Source organism: Adelges cooleyi, unplaced genomic scaffold (assembly GCF_023614345.1).
Source record: "Adelges cooleyi isolate 19-005CV unplaced genomic scaffold, UGA_ACOO_1.1 ACOO_flye_CR_arks_rails_tigmint_CR_PRNA_574, whole genome shotgun sequence".
Taxonomy (NCBI): domain Eukaryota; kingdom Metazoa; phylum Arthropoda; class Insecta; order Hemiptera; family Adelgidae; genus Adelges; species Adelges cooleyi.
Window position 1 is genome coordinate 3,614,479 of NW_026096268.1, and position 13,102 is coordinate 3,627,580.

Here is a 13,102-nt window from a genome sequence, read left to right on the forward strand (position 1 = left end):
TTATAAAAAAAGTTTTTAGTTTTAATGAATTAAATAATGCCTTAAATACTTTTTATTTAACCTTCAAGGTATTCTTAAATTATTAAATTTCACAACATTCCACAATTGTCTAGTATTCAATCCAAAATTGTTCTAGACTTAAAAGATACACTCTCTGAGAGAATTTAATTATTAAGAACCCCTATTCATAATAAACAATAAATCTACAACATACATTTTATTGGGTATCCTTATTTGTTTCATATTGTTGAAAGTTTTTATTTAAACGATTAAAAATTTTCATAAATACATATCAAAAGGAATATATTATACAATAAATACATACGAAAGTATATTTATACATAAAAAAACATGCGAGGATCAGCTTTCTGTGAAGTAACCCCATTCTTCATTTAATTAGACTAAGGCAAATGGTTTAAGCCGCCTGATGTCTTGCGAGTTGTCAAGGAGTTGAATGGCAGCTTTGTTTGTGTATAACCTTAATGTCTAGTCATTTTATGGGTAAACCATAGTTTTAGATATCGACTTAAAATGTATAAAAATATGTTTATAATGAAACTCAATGATTATAAAAGGTACTTATTATGTCTATATGATTGTCTTACTTAAATATACTGTTGAGTATGCTGAGAGAATCGTTTAATATTAAGAAATCACCATGGTTTTTATCTAGTGCGTTTACATTCATAATATTATACTGTCTTACTAAAAAAAAAGACGGTAACAAGAAAAAAACGAGAAACAGGAAATGTGTAAAATTCTTTTTTACTTGGTTTAATCGGGTATTTATAATTTTTTTTATCAAGTTACGGCACTTTTGCTTAGGAGGGCAGTATACTCCTGTCTATCGTTAGCGCTAAAGATGACAACATTGTTGCCCAAATATGTATACGCATAGAGTGTATTATTTTTATTGTTAAGGGTTTAAGTATTCATTTCTCTACTAGTATACACCTGTTTGATCGAAATAAAAAATAACCAGTGGATTTAAGATGTGTATAAAATATTTTCCACATAAGTAAAATCCTGAACGGTTTAAAATGGAAAAAACAAAATTGGTTGACTAGGTAGTATGAAAAAATCTAAGTCCTTTTAAGTAAGAATTTAATCAGTCTTTGTGGAGCGGGGTGGCCGAGCAGATTAAGGCGGCCGTGCTGAAGCAATGCAGATTCTTCTAAAATGCATTGGATGGTAACTATGTGAAGTCAACAGAGGTGGTGTGAAGTCGAGGTTTAAAACGGTATATACTTAGCAGACAAGGGTTTTCTTCGAGATGGCGACACAATAGCGTACACACGATAAAAAACCACTATAGTCTATACATATTGTGCACAGTGTACTCAAGTTTCGATCCATGTAGACCGGTTCTCTTCATTCATAGTGCCGATTCCGTAAACACCGGTTGGCTGTCTTTGGTCTTGAGGTGTAATGTGTGAGCGTACTTAAGAAAATCATAAAACTAATAATATGGCGACGAGTTACGCCATGTCGCCGGTAATCATAGTGCTATCAATATTTTGTAACTATTTCGCTTCGAGTTTGGTAAGTAGAACCCAATCGTCAAACACATGATAATTTTTATATTACTCTGTGGAATGTCTTTGGTGACTAACACATGTCAGTGATAATAATAATAATAACATGTAGCATGATGTGACGTTAGACGTTATCGTTCATATTAGTAGTACCACAAAATGATCACCAAGTCATTTAACGGAAAAGTACATTATTATTTGATTTAAAACTTGATCGCGAGTTAATATTTAATTATAGCAGCTATATTTAGAAAGCATTCATCCCTTAAAATAAAATAAAAATCGATTTGATTCAAATAGCTTGCTAACGGGCAACTAGAGAAAAGTAAACCTAAATAATGTATTGAAGACTTGCTGGTTTTTAGAAAATTCGTTTGTATGGAACATCTTAATAAATAGTATGCTGTTATAAAATTGTTTTAAGCACGAAATATACTACAAAAAGGAAACGATAATTTAGATTTTTGTTTTGTTTCATCTATGCTTTTGATAGCGATTTAAAGTTGAGCCCATTGGTACAACTAGAAGGGAGAGGGGCTTCTAAACTTCGTTAGGCTCTCAAAAACTGCCAGCAACCAATCGAGTGTAGTTCCCAAATACCGTTTTTAATTTTTACAGAAATTGTGATGGAGCTTTAAGAGTTTTTAAAGTGACTGAATTTGCTTACAATATGTATAAACATATAGAATGCATTTTGCACTAATCAACATTACAATTTAATAACAAATTAAAATTTATAATATATTTATAATTATATAAATATAGTTTATATATATGGTAAATGCATAATTAATGATTTTTATTTTGAATGACAATTCAATAATTAATAATTATTATCTATTATCGCCTAAATAAACAAAACAAATCTGGCAATCAAAGTGTTCAATAAAAAAAAAACGGTCAAGCATTATATGGTTATTATATTATTGAACCGTGTTTACAAAATCGATATTGTTAAGTGAGACATGTGATTTATTTTATGCAGAGTTTGCAAACGAAAATGATTTGCGCTCTACAAAGTTTAAAAACTGCACTGTCAATCAAATGACTATCGTTTCCTAGAACAGAGAACTGAATATGTTTTAAAAAAAATTTTTTGGGGGGAATTTAAAAAAAGTGTTTGTCTCTTATTAACAAAGAATAATGTGTTAAATGAATTATTTTTTTTTCAAAGTGGCCATTTGATGAAACAGTATTAGGTGTTCATATTGGATCTATTGTGCATTTTTAAAATACAAATTTGAATGTAATAAAGCGTTGTTAAGTCCAATGCATAATCATCCAATCAAAACTTGTTGCAGAAAATCGATAACACAGTTGTTGATTTAAACTAATAAAAAATTTTCAATACGGAAATATTGAAAAAAATTCGTAAATTCTTGTATGTTTACATATTTGAAATATTTTCAACTGATAAGTTGGCGTTGCACCGTGTATCGGTGTATGAGTGTATCTGTTATAATATGTATACATCTAATTAGTGTTATTACATAGTTAACAACATACTAACAATAACAATAATAATTAATACCACATTGATAATACAAAACTAACAATGTTTGACAATATAAAAAAAAATGTACTCCTGAATATAAACCTTTTTGAGATACAATAAAATGTGTTTTATGTTATTTTAGGCTCTTGAAAGTACGTGTGTTTGGTATGGCGAATGCGATTATATTGGTGAATTGCCTTTAAACTGTCGTTACGATGGACCTCCAAAACCGTTGACCGATACACAATCGTTGGAAGTACTTCAAACATGGTGTCCGGATTTTTTAAAGGATAACACGGACGGTTAGTTTCTTGGATACTATATGTAGAAACCTGTATATCTTTGAAAACATCACTACGAGTCTTTTAAAAAATTAATATTTGAAATTTTGCATTTACGATTATTTATATGAGTAGTAGATATTAAATATTAGTAGTAAATATTGGGATTCTATATTAATAACTCGCTGAAATATATTATGTAGAATCATTTTCTAGTTTGCTTTCAATACGTTAAAAATGCTTCATAATTAGTATATTAGTGAATATTTATCAATGTTATCAAAATGGTTTATCTTTAAGAAATGATTTCAATTGCACAATATGAATTAAGGTTTGGTTATTTTTTTAACTGTCATTACAATACCTACAGATTATACACATAAGACGGCGTTGAAGTAGTTGGTGCTAACATTTGTTATTATGTGCCGGAATCGGGACATTAAAGATAATTATGGTTTTGTAATACTAGATTGTATAAAGAAGTATTAAGCTTAGTAAAGTTAGGTTATTAGTTGAAAAGAATTCTTGTATTTGCACTCGAAGTTTACAATATTTGTTAAGACAACGACCTCCTAATCAAGCATGTACCAAACAAATATAACTTTTCATTTATTTAAAAAAAATCAACCCGATAAAAGTTAGTTAGGTAAAATACAATTATTACATTTTTACACCTTATTATATTTTAATTAAATGCTGTATAACTAGGTACCAATTTGATATAAAACAATATATACATATTTTACAAAAATATAATATTACATTTACACGAGTACATCAAAAACTATTTTCCATTTTTTAATACATTACTTAATTACATTTTTTGCTTTATCGAAATATTCTAGGACGAGGACATATTTGTCTACTTATTAAAAGTTTTATTTTACTATAAAAAGGTTGTTATTGTTTTTCGTAAATTGAAATACTTAATTTATTCAAGATTGGCCTAATTATACTTTAAAAATTATGGTTTATCTTAGGCTAAAATTAATAGGAAATTTTTTTTCACTTTGAAATTATAACTTAGCAAGTAGAATTTGCGTGTCGTTTATTCGAGGGCATAACAAAGTCTGTAGACTATCATTGAATGTATAACTGTTTGATTATTAATTGTGACGTCAACAATTTATAACGGTTATGACCGAAGCCCGTTGGCCACAAATCAACACAGTTTCTAACGTATTTATGTATTATATAATTATTTATTAGATACATTGAGTTTGTTTAATAACTAGCTTAAAACCAGTTTCTGTAGTCATTTAATCGTTTCATAATAACTTGTTTTTTTATGATAGTCTGTACTCTTGTAGATAAATTCATCGGTTCTTTTTAACAACAATGACCGTTAGTCAAATGCAGGAACCCCTTTTGGGGTAGCCTTGAAGTAGTCAAAAAACAATTGGTACTAGTTTGATAGTAATACTAATTATATGATAGCTTCATCTCACATTGCCAGGAGTTTCTTTGTCGTTGTTGTTATTAAAAAAAAAAAATTATCTTTTGTAACATTACAAATTAGGAATTATTATTTTCAAGTTCAAGGTTCAGGAAACAATACTTGTTGTATCTAATGCAAGCTAATATAATGTGCTCGCATATGAAATTATATATTATAGTTTGTACTACTTTTTATAATCATATAAAAATGATTCTTAATTTAATTATAATAGTACATAATATACTAAAATATTAATTTCTTTATTATAAATAACCATAAGTTGCTAAGTTTTTTCTAGATAAATTTTAATAGCTTTATTATTAGTCATCCGGTTATAAACCCTCGTCATTGTCGAAACCACTACATTTTTATTTTATGTAGATAATAATCTATAACTAACATTTATGTAAGTAACGATCGAATAGATTATAACTAGTCAGTAATCGTTTGAAGTATAGCTAAACATCTATCCTATTGAGGTACATGCACCTGCAATATATTAATATACGTTAGCGTTAAGAATGTTATGCGATGACGAACGTTGACCCGTATATTGGATAATGTGACCTTATGTCAACGTAGTATTAGTGATAAACAATATAATTGGTAAACTCTTAATATTTTTGAGTTTTGTTCAAAAGTTCCTAAATTCCTATGGCGAACCTAAAACTGCCTTTGAAATTTTTCTAGCATGTCAAGTTCCCGAGAAAAAAGGGGAAAAATCCCTAAAAACTCAATGTTTAAAAAACAAAATTTTGTTGAACCCAGAGGTCGTTTTCATAATTCTGTCTTTTTTACAATTTTCACGAGATTTGATATTAGTAAATTATTTTTATATCAAATTGATTGATGCATATAATATTTATGTAAATTTTGTTCGGATATTTTCCTTATAAAACTGTTTTCCATTGGTTACTTCTTAGGAAAAATTAAGTAAAATTTTTGTTCACATAAATTATTGATATTAATTTATGATAATAAATATTTCATTGTAATTAATAAAAATATTTTGTAGGTAAATTCAATTATAAGTGGAATAGTGTTGCATGTTATCCGAAGGTCATTAACCCTACACTGTATATTAGTAAATTTTTAAGTTTCTAAAAAAAAGTAGTAAAAGTTTTAAAACGCTATATAAGTGTTTTTTTTAATTTAAAAAAATGTAATGGTTTTTACTTTTGAAACTATATTTAGCTATATGAACAGACTGCAAATAATATGGATATAATTTTCATAACGTTTGTTGCTCAATCAATTTATTAAAATTATTTTGTAAAAAACTTGTTACTCCTTAAATTGAGCACACTTTTAAAAGTTACTAGATAAGTTTAAAGTCTTTAATTTAAACTATTATAGCTTGCAACAAAACTTGGGTCACCCAGCGTTGGTTTTCACGTTAGGAACTATTTCAGAAATGCGTTTAGTCACGCGTATAGTATAATAAAACATTCATCGAGCTGTTGTTGATTTATAATATCCTTTTAGAAAATGGTACGTTGAGCACTTGTTGCGGTGCCGACCAACTGAAAACGGTCGCTACAAACATCGTACAGGCTGCAAACTTTTTGACCAGATGCCCATCGTGTATGCGAACATTTGGGAGGTATGTCTGCGAGATGGTGTGTTCGCCGATCCAGAGCAGTTTCATGAACGTCACCAAAACGAAATTGTCGGGTTGGTTATGATAATAAGATTACAATTAAATTTCCATAACGCACAATCGTATAATAAATCACTATAATGTACAATTCAAATTTTATAATGTAATCAGGCTGTAGTGTTTCCTCGGTCCCGATAATGTGCTGACGTTTATACACGAGATTATCTTATTTCAGAATCGGGAAAAGAGGCCATACAAGAATTGGATTTTTACATATCCGACACGTACATGCAAGGGGTCTACGACTCGTGCAAGTCGGTGTCGAACCCGGCCACCGGTGAACTGGCCATGGACGTTATATGTTCCGGAGCGGTAGGATGTAACGCACAAAAGTGAGTTAAGCCGTTTGACACTTATATTACAGATTTTTCGAAAATTCGTGCAATTTTACTATAAAAACGGTAGCGTGCTTAAGCACAGAAAATATATAAAGCCCCTTTCTTGCTTTTAACTTCCCCTCCTATAAGGGGGTATTATTTTAATATAACAACTTTACACAAACAATCTTAGTGTTGTTTGTGGCTTCAATACCAGGGCTGTTAATCCCAGCTAATCTCCACCAAATTACGACTTCGCTTACGTTGATATTATTCGTTTGAACAATGAAAGAGATGAGGTTTTCTGGCAGATCCACTATCCGAGATAGGACGACCCAGGGGGGGGGGAATGACGGTTTTTTTTTTACTAGAAATGTTCACGGCCAGCAAACAGAACCACATGACCGAATACCAAACCGGCGATAGTGAGCGCAAACACATTGCCGCCTTGTACATTAAGACACTCTTCCCCACTGGATTGAAGCTAACTACTTATCATAATGTTTTTGTTTAGATGGTTTAAGTTTATGGGGGACAATCCGTACTTGGCTTTTATCATTAAGTACATACCAGTTATGCAGCGCAAGGGTGCGTCTCAAGGATTGCGAGCACCAGTTACACCATGTAACCAACCTTTCGACGTAAGAACCAAGAGCGTTTCGTATGCATTTTAGCTTTCTATAATGATGCATGTTTTACTTCGTTTCGTAGAATAAAACTACCGCTTGTAGTTGCATGGATTGCGAAGAAAGTTGTCCCGTACCGGACGACTATATAGAACCCGAGGAACCGCTCACTGTGGCTGGCATTGATATTCTAACCTTTCTGTCGGCAATTTTGTTTTGCGTTATTACAATAACCTTTTTCATCTACTGTTGCTTTCAACGTTTGAAACGTAAACATTTTGTCATACGTACCCTGAAACGGTATTAAAATGTAATCTTGCGACCGTTTTCAGGTAGCCGCAAGAGTGAATTAAAGACCGAAGAGCAAACGTATTCATTTCTCGGACAACTAAAGAAATTTAAGCGGAGCAAAATGGAAAATGCGTTCTATAACATTGGAAAGTGTAAGACATTCAAAATGCCTTTAGCGAGTGGCGTTATGCAATGCTAAAATAAAAAAATGTTTAGTTTGTGCCGAAAGACCTTGGATGTCGTTTATGTTTGGGGTGTGTTTGATCACCACGATGAGTCACGGTATCCACTTCGTAAAAATCACCACGGATCCCGTTGAGTTGTGGTCATCAACAAAAAGCCAATGCCGCCAAGAACGCGAGTACTTTAATCAGAATTTCAAGCCGTTCTTCCGTACTCAACAAGTGATAATCGTCCCGAATGGCATCGATAACGTAAGTTGATTGCAAAGCTGCTAGCTGTTTATTAAGGTGTAGCCAAAACTAATTAAAAGAATTCGGTCTTAGATTCACTATAATTCTTCCAATGGATACGTCGAATTCGGACCAGTTTTCAATCGGACATTTTTGGGGGCCGTGAGAAAGTTACAAGGACAAATCGAAGCTGTGAGTGACGTTAATTATAGCCAGCAGTTGTTGCGTCATAATGTTTACATTTTTACTAATGATTAGCTCGGAAGTCCTGACAATGGGCTGAACAAAGTTTGTTTCGCGCCGTTAACGTCAAAATTCACCGGCCCGCCCAAAGTGTCCGACTGTGTCGTACAGAGTGTTTGGGGTTATTTCGGGAATAAGGAATATAAAATGGATCGCGTGTCTCCGAATAAAGATGGGACGAAATATACATACTTGGACAAATTTATGACGTGTTTTCAGTAGGCATTTGACGAGTCAGCTTAATTGCTCTAGGATTAATTAACGATTTTTGTATTCGCAGAAATCCTTACAACCCTTCGTGTTTGGCTCCCTACGGTGGCCCGATTGATCCGACGGCCGCGCTAGGAGGGTTTTCCGACTCCAACGAGGCTATATCTAAAAAATCCCCTTTCCAAAAATCTACCGCCTTGTTGCTAACGTTCGTGCTCAACAATCACAACGATAAATCGATGTTGAAGGACGTTCTGCTCTGGGAACAAAAGTAACCGATCTGCCAAAGTGTTTGCTGCAATTAGTTAATTGAACGTTGAATAGGTTTTTACAGTTTATGAAGAACTGGACCGAAGAATCCAAACCGCCCTACATGGAAGTAGCCTATTTTTCAGAACGGGCGATAGAAGACGAATTGGACCGGGAATCCCGATCGGATGTATCAACTATAGCTATCAGTTACATAGTGATGTTATTGTACATTGTTCTGGCTCTGGGTCAGTCCAAATCCTTGTTGGGCTTTTTCGGCGTGGTCTTAGTCATCGCATCTATTATATGCTCTGTTGGATTCTATGGTTTGATCGGAGTTCCGCTATCTTTAATCATACTCGAGGTAACAACCGCACTAACCCACCATGGTATCATATAATATTATTAAAAATAAACAAATTCCATGAACAGGTAATACCTTTCATCGTCCTCGCTGTGGGCGTCGACAATATATTCCTGATGATTCAAACTTATCAGCAAATGAAAATGAAAGAAAACGAAGACATTCCCGATTATATAGGCAGAGTACTGAGAAAAACTGGGCCGTCGATTTTGATTACAACGGCTTCCGAGTCCGCTTGCTTTTTAATCGGTGGGTTGTCTGAAATGCCTGCCGTCAAAGCATTTGCTCTGTACGCTGCCATGTCCTTGATGATGAACTTCATTCTACAAATCACATTTTTTGTTGGTCTTCTAGCACTCGATGCGAAAAAAGTAAGTACTCACGAATCACCAGGTTTTGTCACAATGATTGTTAACCGTTTCGTTTTAGAAATCAAAAAAAAAAGTCAAAAACAGCAATAATTTCGTCCGTGAAATATTCCAAAAGCGGTACGTTCCAGTTTTATTGAAGAGTTACGTACGGCCAATGATTATACTAGTGTTCAGTGCTTGGTTCTGCACGAGCATCACTGCTATTCCAAAAATCAACATAGGCTTGGATATCGAGTTGACCATGACTGAAGACTCGTATGTGCTCAAATACTTTCAAGTAAATACATCACGTTTCAGTTATAGCTAAAAAAAATATTAACTGACATTTCTGTATTATTTGTTAAAAAATAAATAGTTTATGAAACAATATTTGTCGACCGGACCTCCAGTTTATTTTGTCGTCACAGAGGGACTTAACATGACCAACGAGCAAGATCAAAATCTTCTCTGCGGTGGTAGAAACTGTGATCCGTATTCAGTGCCCAATCAAATATACAGAGCAGCCAAATCACCCAAATCGTAAGTTTCCTTTCTCAGTCCTAAAGAATTTGTTTTGAAGTAATTGCTTACTAATTGTAATTATAAATTGTAACAGGACATACATTAATAGGCCGTCTACTTCTTGGATTGATGACTACTTTGATTGGTCAAACTTGCCGAATTGTTGCAAGTACTATTCGGCTAACTCAAGTTTTTGTCCTCACACAGATAGTGCATGTGAGAGTTGTACGATTAGTAAAAATAGCCAGGATCGTCCGGACGGCGAAAGTTTTACCAAGTTTTTACCATTTTTCCTTCAAGACAATCCAGATAAACAGTGTTCGAAAGCTGGTCATGCCGCTTACAGCGATGTGAGTGTTTAAGATAACGTGCCCAAACCACCTCAATCGATTCTCTTTTTGAGCTGGCTTGTTCTTCTTTCACACCAAAGCATCTTATTTATTAATTTATTTTTATCTATTCTAGTCATTTCTTACGTTCACCATTTTTCGTTTAAAGTTCTTATCCATTGCCCAATATTCCGAGCCGCATAACATGACTAGTCTCACAACCGTCTGCAACCTTTCACAACCTTTTTCTTTAGCTTAACTGGCTTTATTACACAAAAACTGTGTCATTTTTTTTTACATTTCATCCACCTGCATTTGATTGTCATTCTTACCTTTAACCGCGTCTTCCATCTATTTTTTTTAATTCATCTAAAAATACTCAAATTGTTTCAGGCTGTTTCTATCTATAACGATACGGTGGGTGCTAGTTATTTCATGACGTTTCATTCGGTACTGAAGACTTCTGAAGATTTCTTTGAGTCATTGCGATCTGCAAAATCCATAGCGAATAACATGACTAATACGATTAGGGAGAAGAAACCGAACTCCACGGTAACCGTATATCCTTACAGGTATTGTCTAAACATCGAGCAATGGTAGCAATCAATGTAGATTAATCGTCAATTTTCGAAAATTATATTTCAGTGTATTCTACATTTTCTACGAACAGTATTTGAATATGTGGCACGTTTGTATTCAAAATATAGGGTTGTCCTTAGCAATAGTGACGCTCGTCGTGTGGGTATTGACTAAATTTGACCACAAATCGGCCGTCACTCTGTTGTTGGTGAGTACAATGATAACGATAGACTTGCTGGCCGTCATGCACTATTGGGATATATCACTCAATGCGGTATCGCTGGTCAACTTGGTTATGGTGAGTTTAACCGATACGGTTTTGGTGTGTTAGCTAATAGTATTGAGATTTTTGTTTTTACAGTCCATAGGTATTATGGTGGAATTTTGCGGTCACATCATTTTCCATTATGCCAAGTCGGATATTCCGTGTCCTGTCGAGAGGGCTAACAATTCATGCGTCAACGTCGGGAGTTCCGTGAGTTCACCGGATCATTGTACTATCATCATCGGTAGAATTACATGTTTAATGTTGTAGGTTTTTTCCGGAATCATGTTGACCAAATTCGCCGGACTTGCTGTGCTAGGGTTTGCCAACACGCCGGTGTTTAAAATATTCTATTATCGGATGTACATGAGCATTGTCATCATAGCTGCTTTACACGGCTTAGTTTTCTTGCCGGTGTTGTTGAGTTACAGTGGTATGGATACTTTGTGTTTCATCCTCTCTCGCAAGAACTCTAACAGTATTGATGACTAGTAATTATTATTGAAATATTTCAGGCACACCCAAAACGAATTCAAATCTTGGTCAAAACTCTCTATGGGTTGATGTTGATAATAAATCCAAAGACGCCACAGGACATTCACTTCAGCTGATAGAAGAGTGCCACATAACACCGAAGAACGGGGTAAACCAAACGACAAGTGACACAAACGTTGATGACGGTCAACAGTGTTGATCACTGGTCGTCTCGATCTCTACAGGTTTAAGTTAGAATCTAGTCGGTTTCGGTTTGGGTTGGGTCGGGTTGGATGTTGGGTATACATTTTTTTCTTCACTGCCTTTCTTATCGATTGTTTCCTTAAATAATATAATTCCTAAGTATACTATTTCTATAAATTATTTTTACTTCCTAGTGTTACAATACGTTATAATAAGATTTTATTTATGTATACAAAAACGGTACTATTTTTAGTCGTATAAGATGTTAATTTGTGTTATTATTGTTATTCTTTCAATATGTGAGACTTAGTCAGTGTATCTAATAAAAGACTATGCTGATGTACATTGTATGATTTTAAATTTCCTATGTCAACCAAACAGTTTCATGAAAGATACCTGTTTATAATACACTAAATAAAAATGTCGTTAAACCTACAAACTGTATCAGGGACAACCAAACACTTTTTACAGTTGGCCTCATTTTACATTTTGTTAACTAAATGAAAACTGACTGAATAAAATTTTTAGTTTACAATATTTATTTATTTTTAGTTAACAAAACTATAAAATTTGAATAGTTATTTACGTTTTTAGTCTACAAGACCCCGAAAATTTGAAATATATATAGTAGTAAAGTATTTTGCATTATCATAATAAATTCTCGTATAATATGTTTAGTTCATTGTATTTTTTAATTCAAAAATATATTATTCTATTAATGTTAAATAACTGAATAAAAATGCTATTAGTTTGTTATCTTTGATGCACGCTTTAACTAAGAAATGGTATTTGAAAAAGTACAAAAAAAATATGTACTGGCTGACCCCATGTAGTTGGAAATGTAAGAAGAAAATAAAGAAGACAAAAAAAATCTGTACTATATAATTAGATTGTAATTTAAAAATAGTATAGACTATTTAATTCCGGGTTTTACTAATGGATAGAGTGTTTTACGGGGAAGATTTAATTGTATTTGGGTACTTTGTTAAAATAAAAAGATCGAAATTGAAAAAAACAATCGTAGACAGGCCGGTGTGTATGTTACAGTGAAACGTTGAGTGTTATTTTATTGTTTTGTTGTTCGTCGTGGTTTTAGCACAGCATAGCTTAAAAGAGAAGGGACCCTCCTTCCAATGTAAAAAAAGAAAGTAGGTACGGCCATTTTTTATCTATACACAACTAATAATAATAATAATGTATCGTTCTGTTATCCGATATTAATTAACCCGGGCGATGCCGGGTACACGGGCAGCTAGT

General features: G+C 33.1%; 1 protein-coding gene across 1 annotated transcript; it reads left to right on the plus strand.

The window, feature by feature from the left end:
* The first annotated feature begins 1,345 nt into the window (after nt 1–1,345).
* LOC126843267 (NPC intracellular cholesterol transporter 1-like) lies at nt 1,346–12,190 on the plus strand. Its single transcript, XM_050580675.1, has 21 exons — nt 1,346–1,542; nt 3,173–3,332; nt 6,235–6,423; nt 6,585–6,741; nt 7,241–7,367; nt 7,438–7,621; nt 7,685–7,795; nt 7,860–8,077; nt 8,150–8,248; nt 8,315–8,517; nt 8,580–8,780; nt 8,834–9,122; nt 9,191–9,493; nt 9,552–9,770; nt 9,849–10,012; nt 10,089–10,344; nt 10,717–10,895; nt 10,969–11,200; nt 11,264–11,377; nt 11,438–11,600; nt 11,683–12,190. Exons 1-21 carry the CDS (start codon nt 1,468–1,470, stop codon nt 11,859–11,861), a joined length of 3,822 nt encoding a protein of 1,273 aa, XP_050436632.1. The 5' UTR covers nt 1,346–1,467; the 3' UTR covers nt 11,862–12,190.
* The last annotated feature ends 912 nt before the right edge of the window (nt 12,191–13,102 follow it).

Coding starts and splice junctions, on each gene's coding strand:
- LOC126843267 (XM_050580675.1), top strand. CDS start 1,468: ATGGCGACGAGTTACGCCATGTCGCCGGTAATCATAGTGCTATCAATA. Junction 8,249..8,314: donor TACAAGGACAAATCGAAGCT/GTGAGTGACGTT, acceptor ACTAATGATTAG/CTCGGAAGTCCTGACAATGG. Junction 11,601..11,682: donor GGTGTTGTTGAGTTACAGTG/GTATGGATACTT, acceptor GAAATATTTCAG/GCACACCCAAAACGAATTCA.